The 14,003-nt window shown below is 44.8% G+C and overlaps 1 protein-coding gene across 2 annotated transcripts; it reads left to right on the top strand.

The window, feature by feature from the left end:
* The first annotated feature begins 2,822 nt into the window (after window positions 1-2,822).
* On the top strand, window positions 2,823-13,407 carry LRIF1 (ligand dependent nuclear receptor interacting factor 1). Of its 2 annotated transcripts, none has more exons than XM_084498040.1 (4): window positions 2,823-3,005; window positions 7,772-9,287; window positions 10,760-11,038; window positions 12,371-13,407. In XM_084498040.1, exons 1-4 carry the CDS (start codon window positions 2,941-2,943, stop codon window positions 12,833-12,835), a joined length of 2,325 nt encoding a protein of 774 aa, XP_084354166.1. In that variant the 5' UTR covers window positions 2,823-2,940; the 3' UTR covers window positions 12,836-13,407. The 2 variants fall into 2 exon arrangements, with proteins under 2 accessions (XP_084354166.1, XP_084354167.1); XM_084498041.1 differs by having other exon boundaries at window positions 2,865-3,166.
* The last annotated feature ends 596 nt before the right edge of the window (window positions 13,408-14,003 follow it).

Genomic DNA, 14,003 nt, shown 5'->3' with positions numbered 1-14,003 from the left:
TGGGAGGGGTGGAATTAATGAGAGATAATGGTCATGAAGCAAGAGAGAGAGAGGAAGGAATGTAAGAGGATCTGTCAACCTGTTCCCAAAGAAGAACTTCAAACTCAATAACAAGACTGTTTCAAATATAGATTTTAAATCTTCATTGATTGTATGATGTCGAGTACCATATATCACATTTGGCAACATTGGTAATTATCAACTTTTTGGTTGATGAAGTGAACAAAGCATTGTGAAGATGGGATTTGGGTTGATGCCAAGCAGGTTGTACTTCATGCCACTGAGAGATTTAGTCTGTACTCAAGAGGTGTCTTAAAATCTGACTAAATGCAGATTCCTAGCTCTGAGGTCCTAAATTAGAGGTCAGCCTCTGTCTCACCCAAGGCTTCTGCTGACCATAAAGGGAACTAAAGTCTTGGGAGTGACTGAGTTCATCTCAAAATGGGTGTCTAAAATAGATCAGAAGAACCATCCTTGAAAACAGTCAGTTTTTATATTCTGGCTGCAAAGGATAATTAGCACAGACAGGACCATCTACCCTGCAGGTATCTGGAGAGAGGTGGAATGTTGCTCACAGTTTTCTATGTACTAGTCATACAAGTTAAGGCCCCATCAAAGAGAGAGAACAGAATTCTACCAAGCTGTTCTCCCACACAGGACAAGGAATCCAACATGCGCTCCAGGTTTCATGTTGCTTTGACAACCTATGGTTGGTAAAAGCAAAATTGTACCAGATTATTTTGAAAGTTTTCCCTTTTTTGAAAGTTTTCATGAAATACAACGACTGTCTCTGCAAATCTTGGAAGTTGTATGAATTTATTTATTAGGACATGTCATAGAAAGGCATTTGTGTGGCAGGATACCTCTAAGGAATTGAAGGTGAGGTGATTGAACAAAAAAGATGAGAGAAGTGAGTGCTGTGGGTAAGGTGGAGTGAAAAGGAGTGAAGGGATTGGTGGGTGGGTGAAGGACTGAGAAGTAACCCAGTGTGTAAGTTTATTTGGGTGAGCTAATTGGATAAAGCAGTGCCTCCCGTTGGAGAAAATGTAGCACAAATGAAAAGGTAGACAGTACCTAGGGAGGCTGTGAGCGTAGGGAAGGGATGCTGGTGAACCTGTGAAGACTCATTAGCAGGAGGAAGCTGGAAAATCTGAGTAAGTATTGCTCAGTGATGTTGTGAGCTGAAGAAGTCGGTTGATGGGATGAAGGGAAAGTCCAGGAGGATAATGGTGACCCATGGCTGTAGACTTTGAGTGGGGATGAGTGTGGGGAAGAAGGGAAGACTGTGTATGATGGGATGACTACATGGGGAACAACAAAGGACTACTGAGATCCAAAGAAAACCAGGAAGTCACATTTGCCATGAGTATTACTCATCTGCTGTACTGCTCTCCCAGATTTTAATGATCTGTGGATCAGGAATTTCCTGAGAATGCTGTAGGTTGTTTGTTCACGGGTGCCAAGTGCTTACCTGGTCTCGCCTCAAACCCCTTCTGAAGGGGGGGAACTGGCAAAGTCTATTCAGTGGCAGAGGCAGAGCAGATGTAAGTGGGCAGTGGCTGAAGGATGCCTGGCAATGAGATGACTGAGGAGTTTCAGTATGAGCTAGAAGATGTAGTTTTGAGGCAGTTAAAGAAAATCAGAGCTAGGAACATGGGGTTGTAAGCACCGAGGCACAAGCAGAGCTTCAGGAGCAGTAACAGATTCATACACAGCAGAGGATTCCTGGTGAGGAAAAGGCACGGGCAGATAGATGGAGCTCGTGAGAGAGCCGAGGAAAGCGGAGCCAGGCTGTCCTCCGCACACTGCCACCCCTGGCAGGACGCAGAAGCGCCATGGAGCTGTGAGTGCTTCACAAGCTTTGTTCTGCCATCGTGCCTCCTGCAGCAAGGTGGGCTGCGCAAGGAAGCCAAATGGACGCTCGCTGATGGCAGCTGTTTAGATGGTGTCCCCTTGCCAGCAGAATCGGGGGGAAAATACATCGGAGCATGGGCAGCTCAGTTCTGCCTTCATAAAATGCATCAAGAGTCCAGCTCAGCACAGATGCTGTTTGTGCCTACAGCACAAGGACTCCACCGAAGGACACGGCAACATCTTAATCACCCTCCTGGGCCAGAACAGCCACGCCAGGGGGTCAGTGGCCTGGACATGGCATACACAGTGCTCAGAGCAGGGCAAGAACAGCATAACTCCAGCCCAGGAGAGCAGACGTTCGCCTTGTCAGGGAGATGTCCTGTGAGAGAGCTGGGGTCGTTCAGCCTGAAGGCTCTGGGGAGAGCGCACTGGGGTCCTGCAACGCTTAATGGGGGCTTATGAAGGGGTGGAGAGGGGCTCTTTACTTGGGTAGATAATGACAGGAGAAGCGGAAATGGTCTTAAACGCAAAGAGGGGAGACTCAAATTAGACATTAGGTGGAAATTCTTTAGTCAGAGCGTGGTGAGGCACAACACAGGTTGCCCAGCGAGGCTGCGGCTGCAGCTGCCCCATCCCTGGCGGTGCTCGAGGCCGGGCTGGCCGGGGCTGTGGGCAGCCTGGCCTAGGGCGAGGCCTCCCTGCCCCGCCAGGGCTCGGTGCCGGGAGCTCCGTGAGGCGCCCCCAGCCCCCCCCACCCCCGCGGCCCCGTCCCAGGGCTGCCGGGAGCCGCTTCCCGCCTAAATCCCAGCCGCCGGAAGCGCGCCTTCCTCGCTTCCATCTACTTCCGGCGACCGCCGGAAGCGCCGCCACCTCCCGCCGTACCCTTAGCGGCCGCCGGGCGGCGCCAGGCTCCACTTCCGCTCTCTGCCGGAAGCGGCGGCGGACGGAAATGGCCGCCGGGCGGCGGCCGTGCCGGTGGTGGTTGCGGTAGGCGGGGCGGCCGGAAGTGACGCACACGGCGCCTCGGCCCGCCCCTGCCTCCCTCCGCTCCGCCGCCGCCGCCGAGCGTTGTCCGCCGCCGCCGCCATGTCCCGCCGCCCGCTGGGGGCCCCGCGGAGCCGAGAGGAGCGGCCGGGCAGCGCCGCGCAGTTGTGAGTACCGGGCCCGGGCGGAGCGGCGCGGGCCGGCCCGGCGCTCGCCCCCTCCTGGCGGAGGGCGGAGGGGGGCGGGCAGCGCAGCGCTGCCGCAGCCGCCGCCGCCGTGTTCCCGGGCGGCTCGGCAGGGCCCGGCCGAGCAGGGAGCGACCCGGCAGGTACGGTCCCGCCGCCCTCCAGCCGCCCCCTGAGGGGCCCGGCCCGGTGGGGGGCGAGGCGGCGGTGCGGGGAGGGGGGGGGGGAGGCCGCCGGAAGGAGCGGCGGGGCCGGGAGCGGGCAGCGGGGCGTCGAGGCCGCGAGCACGATGCTGGGGCGGCGAGGCTGGGAGCGGGGAACCGGGGCGTTGGGGACGGGAGCGGCGCCGGTTGTGACTCCAGGAGCGGGGCAGCGGGGTGCTGAGGACGGGAGCGGGGCCGCCGCCGCCCTGCACAAGTCTTCACGCCTCCGCCCGCCCCGCTCGACGCCCTCCCGTGAGGCAGTGCTGCGGCGGACAGCGGGCCGACGCTGAGTGTTGGAGGCTGAAGGTCGTCCTCCTCCTGCCACGCTCCCAGCCCGTAACAGCACGCGGCTGTCCGGCCGTGCTGAGGGAACCGGGAGGTGCAGCCACGCTTCTACGCCACGGGCTCCAGCTGTGGTTGAGCTCCCCGCACATCGCGTGGCCTCTCTGGAGGTGTCGGTGCGGCGAGGTGTTCCCGCTGGGCTCCTCAGAGGCTGCGGCCATGGGGTGGGCGCGTTGGCTGCGTTCCCTGTGGCGCTGCCGGGCGTTTGTGGCTGGAGGGCAGTGGTCACTGATGGGCAGAGTGGCGCTTCACAGCCTGCGGTCTGCTCCCCGGCCATTAGCATGCCCTGCAGTAATTATTCCTACTATAGGGAATATTCTGCAGGGAGTGGAAGCGTTTTTGTGCCAAGCGTAAAATGTTCCTTCAGCCATTACTGAGAGCTGCTGGATTACAGGAAACCCCCATGCCTTTAGCAACGGCTTGTGCCTAAATTCTGGATGGGATTCCTGGCGTTGTGTGCAAACTCAGCATCGATTTCTAGATTTTGCTCAGATAATAACAAAATTACTTTATTAACGTATTCAAGTAGCACGTAGACAAAAGATACAGCTACGTAAAACGCAGTCTATGGTCACTTCATTTTATCTTGTCTCTAGGTGCATGCTTCCAATTCAATGTTATTTTGCCGCTTCCAGGATTTGGCTGTACCCATTAAAATAAATGAAGTTGGTTCTCTGGCATTTGTAGTGCTTGTGGTCCCTGGTTGATTTATTGATGTTCAGAGGAGGTGAAAGCTGTCTTTAAAGCATTATCTGGGAGTAAATGCAATCTGGAAAGTAGCTGACTGGAGTTGAAAGAGAATGTTTCTTCCAACAACTCTGAAGTGGAACTGAAGCTTGAGCAAATCTTTCTTTTTATCTCCACCAATATATTTTTTAGGTGGCAAGATCATGATTTTTGTTGCCCTAGTGGCTACAGTGGATTCAGCAAATGGTTTTATTCACTGAAAATGTGCTAAGGGTGTATTGGTATGGCAAAAATCAGGGACAAAAGACGAATCATCGTCGTCTTGTTCTTTGAGTCTGGTGCTTAGTAAGAGTAACAAACAATATGGGATGAGAACTTGAGGCAGTCTTGGACGTCAGATTGATGTGGCTGATTGTGTGAGTGAATACAACAAGAATTCTGTTTCAACAGAGGAAGGATGTGGGGAATTCTTTTTGTTTTTCTAGCTTAATGGAAAAATAGTAATTTAAAAACCAACAACTTCCTGCTTCCTTCTGCTGTCTCTGTTTTGTAGGTTGCTTAACGCCACGCTACTAGTTGAGTAGGAAGCTTTTGGTATCGCTATGCAGACTGTCTATGCAAGGAAATAATGACTGGTTTTGTTCAAGAAAAATGGCATGTAGACATCAGTTTTCTCTGAATATCACAGATTTTTTTTTTTTTTTAAAGGAAAGATGGCTACCTAAATTTCTGTTTTGAGTTTTCTGTTTTGATTTTTCTGAAACAAAGTTTCTGTGGAGAGAAGATTACCATCCACCACTATTATTTCTTCTAGTTCATTGTCCTGAAATACTGTTCAGGGGTCTGCCTTAACGTTCAGGCCTTGGGCCGAACTAAAATCTGATGATGTGCAAGAACAGAAGTATTTCTAAGCGTTAATGTGGGAGTTTTGGGAAGTTCTATATTTGTGAAGAGTAGGGAAGCGGAGGAGGACAAAATGGAGGAAGAAAGTTCTACTTCAGCTATTATGGAAAAGACTCCCCAACTACAATTCAGTACATTTCCTGTATTTATATAATTTAAGGAAAATTTACCCATTTCCTTAACTAAATTAATCTGACATCCTTAAAGGGGGAAACTAGTGGATTTTTCATTCTGCTTAAGGAAATCTCAAAACATATTCTTCTGAAAAAAAAGGGCTACAGAAAGCAGACAAGTAGGTTCTAGATCTCGTCTTCGTTACCCAACCATGTATACAAACAAGCTGGAAATGCTTTGTTCTGGTAATATACAAAGTGTCAGTCCTGGCTATTTCTTTGTTTCTCCTGGAAGAGTCTTTAGTGAAGTGAGATAAATACCATGAAGAATTTTCAACTTGCATCTGAAATGGGGAAAGTGTTGTAGTCCCCTCCAGACAACAGTGTCTGAAGTCATTGGCAGTGACGTCTTCCCTTCCTGTTCATAGATACTGGAGTAAATACGTGTGAAAGACTTCTTAGTATCTCATCTGAATGGTTCCCTTCCTTCTTTCTTATCTGTATTTTACCTTTTTCTATTTCTGCAGTCCTGTAAATACCTGCTGCTTGTTTCAGGCAAACAAATGCTGTTTTCTAGAAAACAGTTATTTGGGGGTTTCCTGCTCTTTTTGCATAGCGTGTGAAGATAAAAAAAAAAAAAGCTTCATTTCTCTTCAGTGCTAGTTTTTCTCAGCTGTCCTTTCAGATTCCAAAGCATCCAACTCCATTTTACCACTAAAACCTCAGACAGCAGCATCCATCCAGAACCACGTAGTGTGTTGCCCATGTTGTCCTTTCCAGCACGCGATTATTTTTAAAACGTATCGCAGAATTTCCTGCCCATTGCACTGACAAATCACATAAGCCTCTTATTTTTCACATCATATGCTTAGGAATGAGGCACTGTACCCAAGCATTGGACGTGGGAGTTAATTTTACGGTTACAGCAAGGAAAGTCATGCGTGTCTACAGCCTTTAGACAAGCAGTAGCATAGTTTTTATATCAGCTGTCAAGGAGAACGCAACCTCAGACTGTGCCAGGAACTGTCCTGCTCGGGGCGTGAAGAGCATCCTTGTGGCTTCTTACTTGTTGGAAAAAGACAATGTCTTGGCTGACTTCTTGAGCAGATGCAACGGTTGGATGCGTGAACGGTATCCGAATCGCTCTGTTCCGAGCTGAGCTGGAGGCCCAAACTATCGCTTTGCTGCCAGAAAAGCTGCCGGTGTTCCCCATGCTACTTGACAGTAAACAGAACCCAGCACTGGGAAGCACCCTCACGGCCATGTTCGCAATGGATTTATCCATGTAGAAAGTCAATAGGACAGAGCTAGAGTGCTTTTGGTGACCAAAAGTGATGCTGGCAGCTCTGCCTTTTAATCATTCTGGATCTGATGTCAAGACCATGAATCCTGCTTCATCTAGGGAGGGATCCTGGTTTGTTCGTGTGTCTCAGCCTGCCATGTCGCCTCTGCGGGGCTTCAGGTTCTGCTGAGTCCAGGAGGTCTTTGGGAAGATGCCTGCCTTCAGGCAAACTCGCTCCAAGTGGGGAAGAACCTCTCCGTCCTGGAACGGACCTAAATCTTTTGTCATTCCTATCTTGGCGTTTGAAGCAGTCAGAGCTGACTTTTGGATGGACAAGGTTCTCTCTGTCTGTCTGCTGTTCAGAATTTCTGTCTTTGCAACTGCATCTGCTCTTCAGATTTCCCTGGTTCGGACTCCGTGTATTCTTTCTAGTTCTTGAGGCCCTTTTCTTCCCAGATTGATGAGTTCTGTTTTCATCAATCGCACAGAGCTTCTGTACGTTCCTTGACCACATTTAATTTTGTTCTCTCCTTGGAGATGACCACCTTTGTAGTCTGTATCTGTCTAAAGAATGAGCGAGCAGGTGAGATGTAGGCAAATGGCTTGGTCACTGTTCGTCCTGTTCCACCAACGGAATGTATTCTGCATCTTATTTTTTTTCTTGTGTATGTGTCAAAGGTAATTTCTGTTTCCACCTTGCCATGCAATTAATCTGCCTATATTTTCCCAAAGCTTTCCTGAAATTCATACTTCTTAGTGCTAAGTAGGGGTATTAAAAGCAGCAGGTGGCAAAAAATACGGGTCCTCTGTGAAATTTGTCAATTATGTTTCTTCCATTTAGAAGGAAAAGGAAGGGCTCTCTAAGCAGAAGAGAATATTTCAGGTGTTTTCTTGGGTCTTCTAAGTATATATTTTTTCAGTCTGAAAAGGATGCTGTTTCTTGCCTTTCTGATGTGTAATAGTTGGGTGTTGTTTTTAGACAGTCTGTGGTACTCTGAAATGCTAACCCAAAATGTACAGTAAGTAGATCAGAGTTATTTTTGCCCTGAAGTTCCTGAAGATTAGGTCTGGAATTTTTCAGTAGTTAATCTGTTTCTAAGGCATAGCAGCGTTGGGTGTACAATTCACTGATGCACATTAATTAAAATATCTGTGCTGTGTTCACTTACACTTTCTTTCTTTTTTCTTTTTCTTGTCTCTTTTCTTTGTTTTGTTAAGCATTGCAGGCTGTATGTACCGAGTAGTTCAGACGACGGGACCAGATGGAAAAAACCTTCTGAAATTACTTCCAATTTCTAAATCTTCTGGAAACTTTGTGCCAATAGTTCAGTCTTCAGCCATGTCAAATAATCCTAAAGGGAATATTTCTAGTCCGGTTCATCTTACTTTTAAGACACAGCTTGCCAATACTACTGCACCTTCATCTGTTAAGATACCTGTTTTTCAGTCTCCTAATCCTGGAAAGATAATTCTTACAAGGACATTAGACAAACAGGAAAGCGTTAGAGCAGGTTCTGAAACAGAAAGCTTAACTGCAAAATCAGCTGCTAACATCCAGAGCAGTTGTGTTTCAGTTGATAGACTGTCTTTGCAGAACATTGCTGTAACAAGTTCATCTAACCAGAGTAACTCTGCGTACATGTTGGTAAACACAAAGAATCTTCCCGCTACTATGAAGTCTCCAGTACTACCCTCTGACCACCACCTCCAGATACCAGCTGATGCAGAAGTGAAATCTGTCCCAGCTTCTTTTTTACCACCTGCAATACAGCAAAAAATACTTGCAGCTGCAGCAACAAATGTGTCTGGAGGAGCTGACAGTACAAAAATGCCAACTGTTATTTACGTGTCACCTGTGAACGCGGTGAAAACAGTACTTCCCAAGCGGTTGCAAACCATTTGCCCCAAAGCCACCACAGACGTTTCAAAAACATTAATAATGACAGCTACACAAATGGCAAACTCTTCTTCTCCTGAGACAGTAACATCTGATGATCAGAAGTGCCAGCAAACACCAATGAAATGGATTGTGCAAGAAAGTCCGCAGTTATCATCGCCTTGCCTTATTCCCGTGAAGTCATCAAATAACGTGGCTTCTAAGATCTTGAAAACTTTGTCAGATATGAAGAATGTCGAAGTTAACTCTGCGAATATTTTACCACTCTGTTCTAGTGGTCCCGGTGGAAGCCAAACAAAAATCACACCTTTTAAAGATAATGCTCTGGTCATGTACAGTGGGAAAGTCTATTTGTTGACCAAAAGAGGTTCTGATGTTCTGTCAGCCCACGTTGACAAACAAGCATCTTCCTCTTCTGATGCTTCACATAAAAAGGAGACATCCAAGCTAATTGCTTCTACTGAAGTCACTAAAATAACCAATAAAGTGGTGAATCTGGTATTGTCAAAGAGCAAAGGAATGGTGCTGTCTCAGAAAGATCCAAAAATGTGTGCAAACGCAAAAGTTTCTCCATCAGCTGGTTTAAGAAGTGACTTAAAATCCGCACCTGCAGCTCTGGTGACACCAAGTGTTAAGGAGCACAGTTCTGCTGTAATCCAGGGGAAGAGTTTGCCCCTGACCATGAGCATTTCAAGTGGAGCGACCCCTATTACAGCAGTAGGGACACAGGAAAATATATGCGAAGGTGGCAAAGAAATGATTCATTCCCCCAGAGCAGCAAGTGCTGTTTTACCTCAGTCTAAACAAGAGTGTGCTTTCAGTGAAGACTGGCAAAAGGTAACTCTCTCCAATAAACATGCCAATCTCAGTGTCTGCTAAATTATTATATGCTCCTGGTTCTGTTGGAATAAAATAGCTGATAGTAAGTTCACAGATTGTTGTGACCGTTCTGGTCACCAGAAATGCTGGTCTGAAAGTGTAGTTCGTTGGTTCAAAAATGGAAAATACTTTTTTGTTTTGTTTTCCCTGCAAAATTGCACTGGAGTGAGTGCAAGTGAGAAAAGGCATAAAGAAAAGGGCAAGGAGAAGACAATTTATCTTGTGAAGAAATAAAAGTTATGTACAGCAAGTGGAAAGTACAGGAAAGCTGTTCATCTGGTAGCTCTCTGCTCTCAAACACTGATGCTGTGTTTTCCCAGCAGTTGACCGTGCTGTAGGAGTGATGTCAAGTAGAGAAGCTTAGAGCTACGTGAGAGGAGAACAAGGCGGACAAGCAGGGATTGTCATGTTAGGACGAAGGCATTACAGCTCCAGTTTCTGCTGTCTGAGAGAGCCTAAGGCGGGAGCTGCGTTCCCTTCTGTTCATGCTGTGGTGTAGAGGGGTTTTCTTCCTTTGTGTCATGGCTGATGTCAGGCAGATGGAACTCTCGGGAGCTTTAATGGCAACGGTGCTTTCCCCCTTCAGGCTGTCTACATGTTCTTCTAAAATTGTAATGTAGGAAATATCGAAGAGAGAACTTAGCTGAAAATTGCACAAACTCTATGCCCATGAAGGATTGCAAGTCAAGCTTTCGGTTGCCCAGGAGGACAGAATGAATTTGTCTGCAGGTGAAAAATTGGTCTGAAGCAAGTATGTATTTGCTTATGTTGACCAGGCCGAAGAGGAATGTCAGCTAAGCATATTTATGCACATTTGAGGCATTTAATCGTTGCAGTAGGGCCTCTTTTTTGATTGTTCCTAACCTGACAAAACTGTTCAGATAAACATTTTTTCTTGAGTGCTGTGTGATGCCAAGTGGTAGCATTCTCATTTGCCTTAGTTGTTTATAGTCCATAAATTTGCAAGGCTATGGGTGCCAGACATAGTGATGTCACCTTGGCCTTGCAGTTGAGGAACAGTTCAGGTTACAGTGAGATTAGGTAGGAAGGCTGGTTAATAGTGCTTTGTTGGTATTATCAAAGTGGAGTGTTTTCAACAGCCTGAAAGTGACCCTGTAAAGAACACCGTCTGATCTTTCATCATCTTCCTTTGTTACTTCTAAGCTTTAGTGTAGGTTACTTTATATGGCGTACTAGTTGGACTTTGCATTGTCTGGATGTTTTACAAGACGCTTGGTGTTTTAGGTAACTCAAATAATGTTAGACCTATGATAATATGTCATAATTCCTCAAAATTGGCTTACACATGTTAAATGCAACTCTTGTGAAAAATTGTTATTTTCCCAGTGTTTCTAGTAAACTAAGGCTTCTGTATACATGGAAGGAGAGGGAGAGAGATTCATGGTTCCCACCCTGTTTCTGTATTTCAGGTCCAGCATGAAAAGATGGATTCACAGGGAAAAGTTAATCAAATCAAACACCAAGAGAAGCCACATTGGAAACAATACTTGGAATTAAGGAGAAAATTTGGTCTCACCAAGGAGGAGAGAGTCTACCTTAAGAGAATACCATTGATAACCTCCAGTGAGAAATCAGATGAAAGGGTGTGTTCCAGTAACAACTTGAAAACGAGAAATGACTCTTGCGTTTCATCATCATTAGATGTGACAATAACAAATCAACATCAGGAATGCGTTACAGAGGAAAAGGTATCTTGAATGTTTTTGGCACTAAAGTATGTGTACTGCAAACACATTCAGAAAGCAGCATGTGTATGATCAGTACAGGGCTATGATTTTTGTTTGGACCCTCCCACCTTGGGATTCATCGGGGGAAGCCAGTAATTGTTACAGTCCCTGTGAGAATTGTTCCTAGAACTTAGTTTTGTGCTGCTATAGAGCTGTATGACTTCAGTATGACTCGAGTGCTCCTTTTTTTTTTTTTTTTTTTTTTTTTTAATCCTCATTTCTGTGTTCAGCTGGAGGAAATAAAAAGAACAAATGCTTTGAAGCACCCTCTAGTGGTGGATGAACTGTCAAAAGGATAGCCTTTATTGGAATAGGAACTCTGTGATTCTGTGATTCTGATTTATATTTAGCCTTCTGCAAACGGTTATGTATATCCAGTAGTGCAGTGAATACATGCAGAATAATAGAGGAATGATTTCTTGGGAAGCTTTACCTGCGAATTCAAAATCGGGCAAGTACTATTATTTCAAGGCACTTCAGACATTCACGTGACAAAATGTGTGACTTCCAAAGAAAAGCATCCACTTGGTCGCACGCAGTGTTATTGAAAAAAAAATTGACTCATGTACCTGTCTGGTCATTACAGCTGTGAATGTCTTTATAAACTTAGCCCTTTGTCGTTGGCTATGGATGTTCTTGAGTGCTTCTGGAAAGGTTGACCTTAATGTAAGAACTTCTATCTTAACGCATGAAATTGATTTTAGCCATCCAAAGTAGTCCTGTTCAGCTTTAGTGTTCTAAACTTTCTTTTGTATGATTCTACTCTACCCAGTCAAAAGCTTTCTCAGATTTTAATAATTCTATGTTGAGAGCCCAGCTTTAGGCAGATCTACTGCCTGCTCATAGTAAGGTACATCAAAATTTAAATAGCCAGGTAGTTGAGAGGAATGTGGTTTTGTAATGGACTTCATCTCTAACATTTAAGCTTTCTGGAAATGTCAGCCTGAAGAATGTTTTGCATTTTTCCACCAAGTTAGATTCAAAATATTTGGTTTAGTCTAGAGTTAAAGAGGTGATAGCATGAAATGATAGGCAAGCACAGGAAGGGCAGAAGTGGACTATTGGGTGAGGAAGAAAGTTAACGTTCTGGAGTTGTTAACCAGGAATCTTTGCTAGAAAACATTACTGAACATGGAAGTATGTTTGCTCAAATTGCTAAAAGAAACATCTTCCATACAGTAATTCTAAGAAGCATACAGCAATATGCGTAATATGTGCCTAATGAGCTGTGAATAAGGTAGAATGATGCTCAACTTAACAGAAGGATGTTTTGTGTGTTTCTTGACTATACAGATAATTGTGGATCTGGAAGATTCATCTAAGAAAAGAAAAATAAAATCCTCATCGGTGTCAGACAGTGGAAAGAGAAGGAAAACATCAGTCAAATCAACCACAAGTTCAAATTCAGAAGATACTGGCCCAAGTTCCATCCTGCTTAACAGAAGTGCTTCCCCTCCACCAGTCTTACTGCAGCAAAGTATTTCCACAGACGTTGTTACATCCTCTGTTGGGAGGGACTCCGAGCAAGAGACGTGCTCTCAAAATAGTGATGTTATAGACTCACATATTCCAGTTTTAGTGTCCTGTGAAGATCATACTTCAGTTTTCGAAGGTTCTTTCAGAGATGATGCTTTCCCTTTGACTCCGCCAGACTTGGATGAAACAATCCGGGATGAAAAGATAAAACGACTTAAACAGCTCTTAAGAGAACGAGAAGCGGCACTTGAAGAGATGCGTAGAAAAATGCAGCAAACCTGAAATACTGTAGGTGGTGATCTAGACCATATTCATCTTCATTTCAGTGATTTAAAGAAGAAAGTGTTTAAATGAACAGGAATATTTCTGGTAGACAGAGGATCCTTTAAGATTTCTTTAAAAAATTTACTATATATATTTAGTAAAGTACAGGGTTCCTGTTAAAGACCAGAAATAAAAGACATGGATATCATATTCTGCTTCTGGGACATGCACACATATCGAAGAATGCAGAAGAAAAGTGTTTTTATTATTTTTAGTATATGCTCTATATTTTGAATTGAAGGGGTTTCTGTATTAGCCCTAGAGAATAAACTTTCCCATATTGGAAATTTGTGGCTTCTCTCTTAGAATCTGAATGCAAATTGTAAACCCCAGTTGTAAATATTTTTTGTTTTCATAATATTTTATAATGCATGACAACTTTTGTGAATCGTTGAGAACTGTCAGTTGTCATAAAAGGTCAATGGTCAGTGGTTAATAAATGCTATTTAAGTGGTCTGGGGGTTAGACTTCAGGCAGTAATAATACTGATATTTATAAAAAAACAAATAAAAATACTTTACAGATGTGAAGATGGAACCAGTACTAACATCTGAAGTATGCCAGTAAAGTTATATAGATATGTGTCTCTTACTGTTATTGTTGTAAGCCTTTATAAGGCTTTTGCCAGCAGTGCAATGTTGAAGATTAGTTGTGATTATTTTTTTTCAAGGGGTGAGATTTTTTTTTTTAAAGACTTCTATTGAATCATTACTTATTGAAGCAAAAAAGGCACATTTCTTTATCTGTGAGTGGTATCTTTAATGTATCTTTAATAATTCTCGATGAATGTCTCTTCCATTAGCTTGATCAGTCTTTATTTGCATGTCTCCTGCTACTTACATTTGATGCTACCTAAATTTTGCATTGTAGGAGAGAATGAGCACTCAGGCTGTCTTTGCCACCATGATTTTTATAGATCTTTGTAGCATATTTCCCCAGCATGTTTTGTCAGGTGTTGGATGGAGGCCTTTTGCTACTTTCTCTTGGCTGTGTCATAGACTCCAATAAGTTGGAAAATCCCTTCAGTGTTTTCAAGTCCAACCATGAACCTGAACTACCAAGCCCCATTACTAGAAGATGTCCCTTTGTGCCACATTTAATTTTCTCATGTCACTTAATTTTGTTA

This window comes from Aythya ferina, assembly GCF_964211825.1.
Source record: "Aythya ferina genome assembly, chromosome: 25".
In the NCBI taxonomy this organism is placed as follows: Eukaryota; Metazoa; Chordata; class Aves; order Anseriformes; family Anatidae; genus Aythya; species Aythya ferina.
This window is presented reverse-complemented; position numbering and strand designations above follow the sequence as displayed.

Excerpts from the sequence above, each read along its gene's own strand:
- LRIF1 (XM_084498040.1), top strand. The coding sequence starts at position 2,941 with ATGTCCCGCCGCCCGCTGGGGGCCCCGCGGAGCCGAGAGGAGCGGCCG. Across the intron at positions 3,006-7,771 it reads CCGGGCAGCGCCGCGCAGTT|CATTGCAGGCTGTATGTACC; the intron begins GTGAGTACCGGG and ends TGTTTTGTTAAG. Across the intron at positions 11,039-12,370 it reads AATGCGTTACAGAGGAAAAG|ATAATTGTGGATCTGGAAGA; the intron begins GTATCTTGAATG and ends TTGACTATACAG.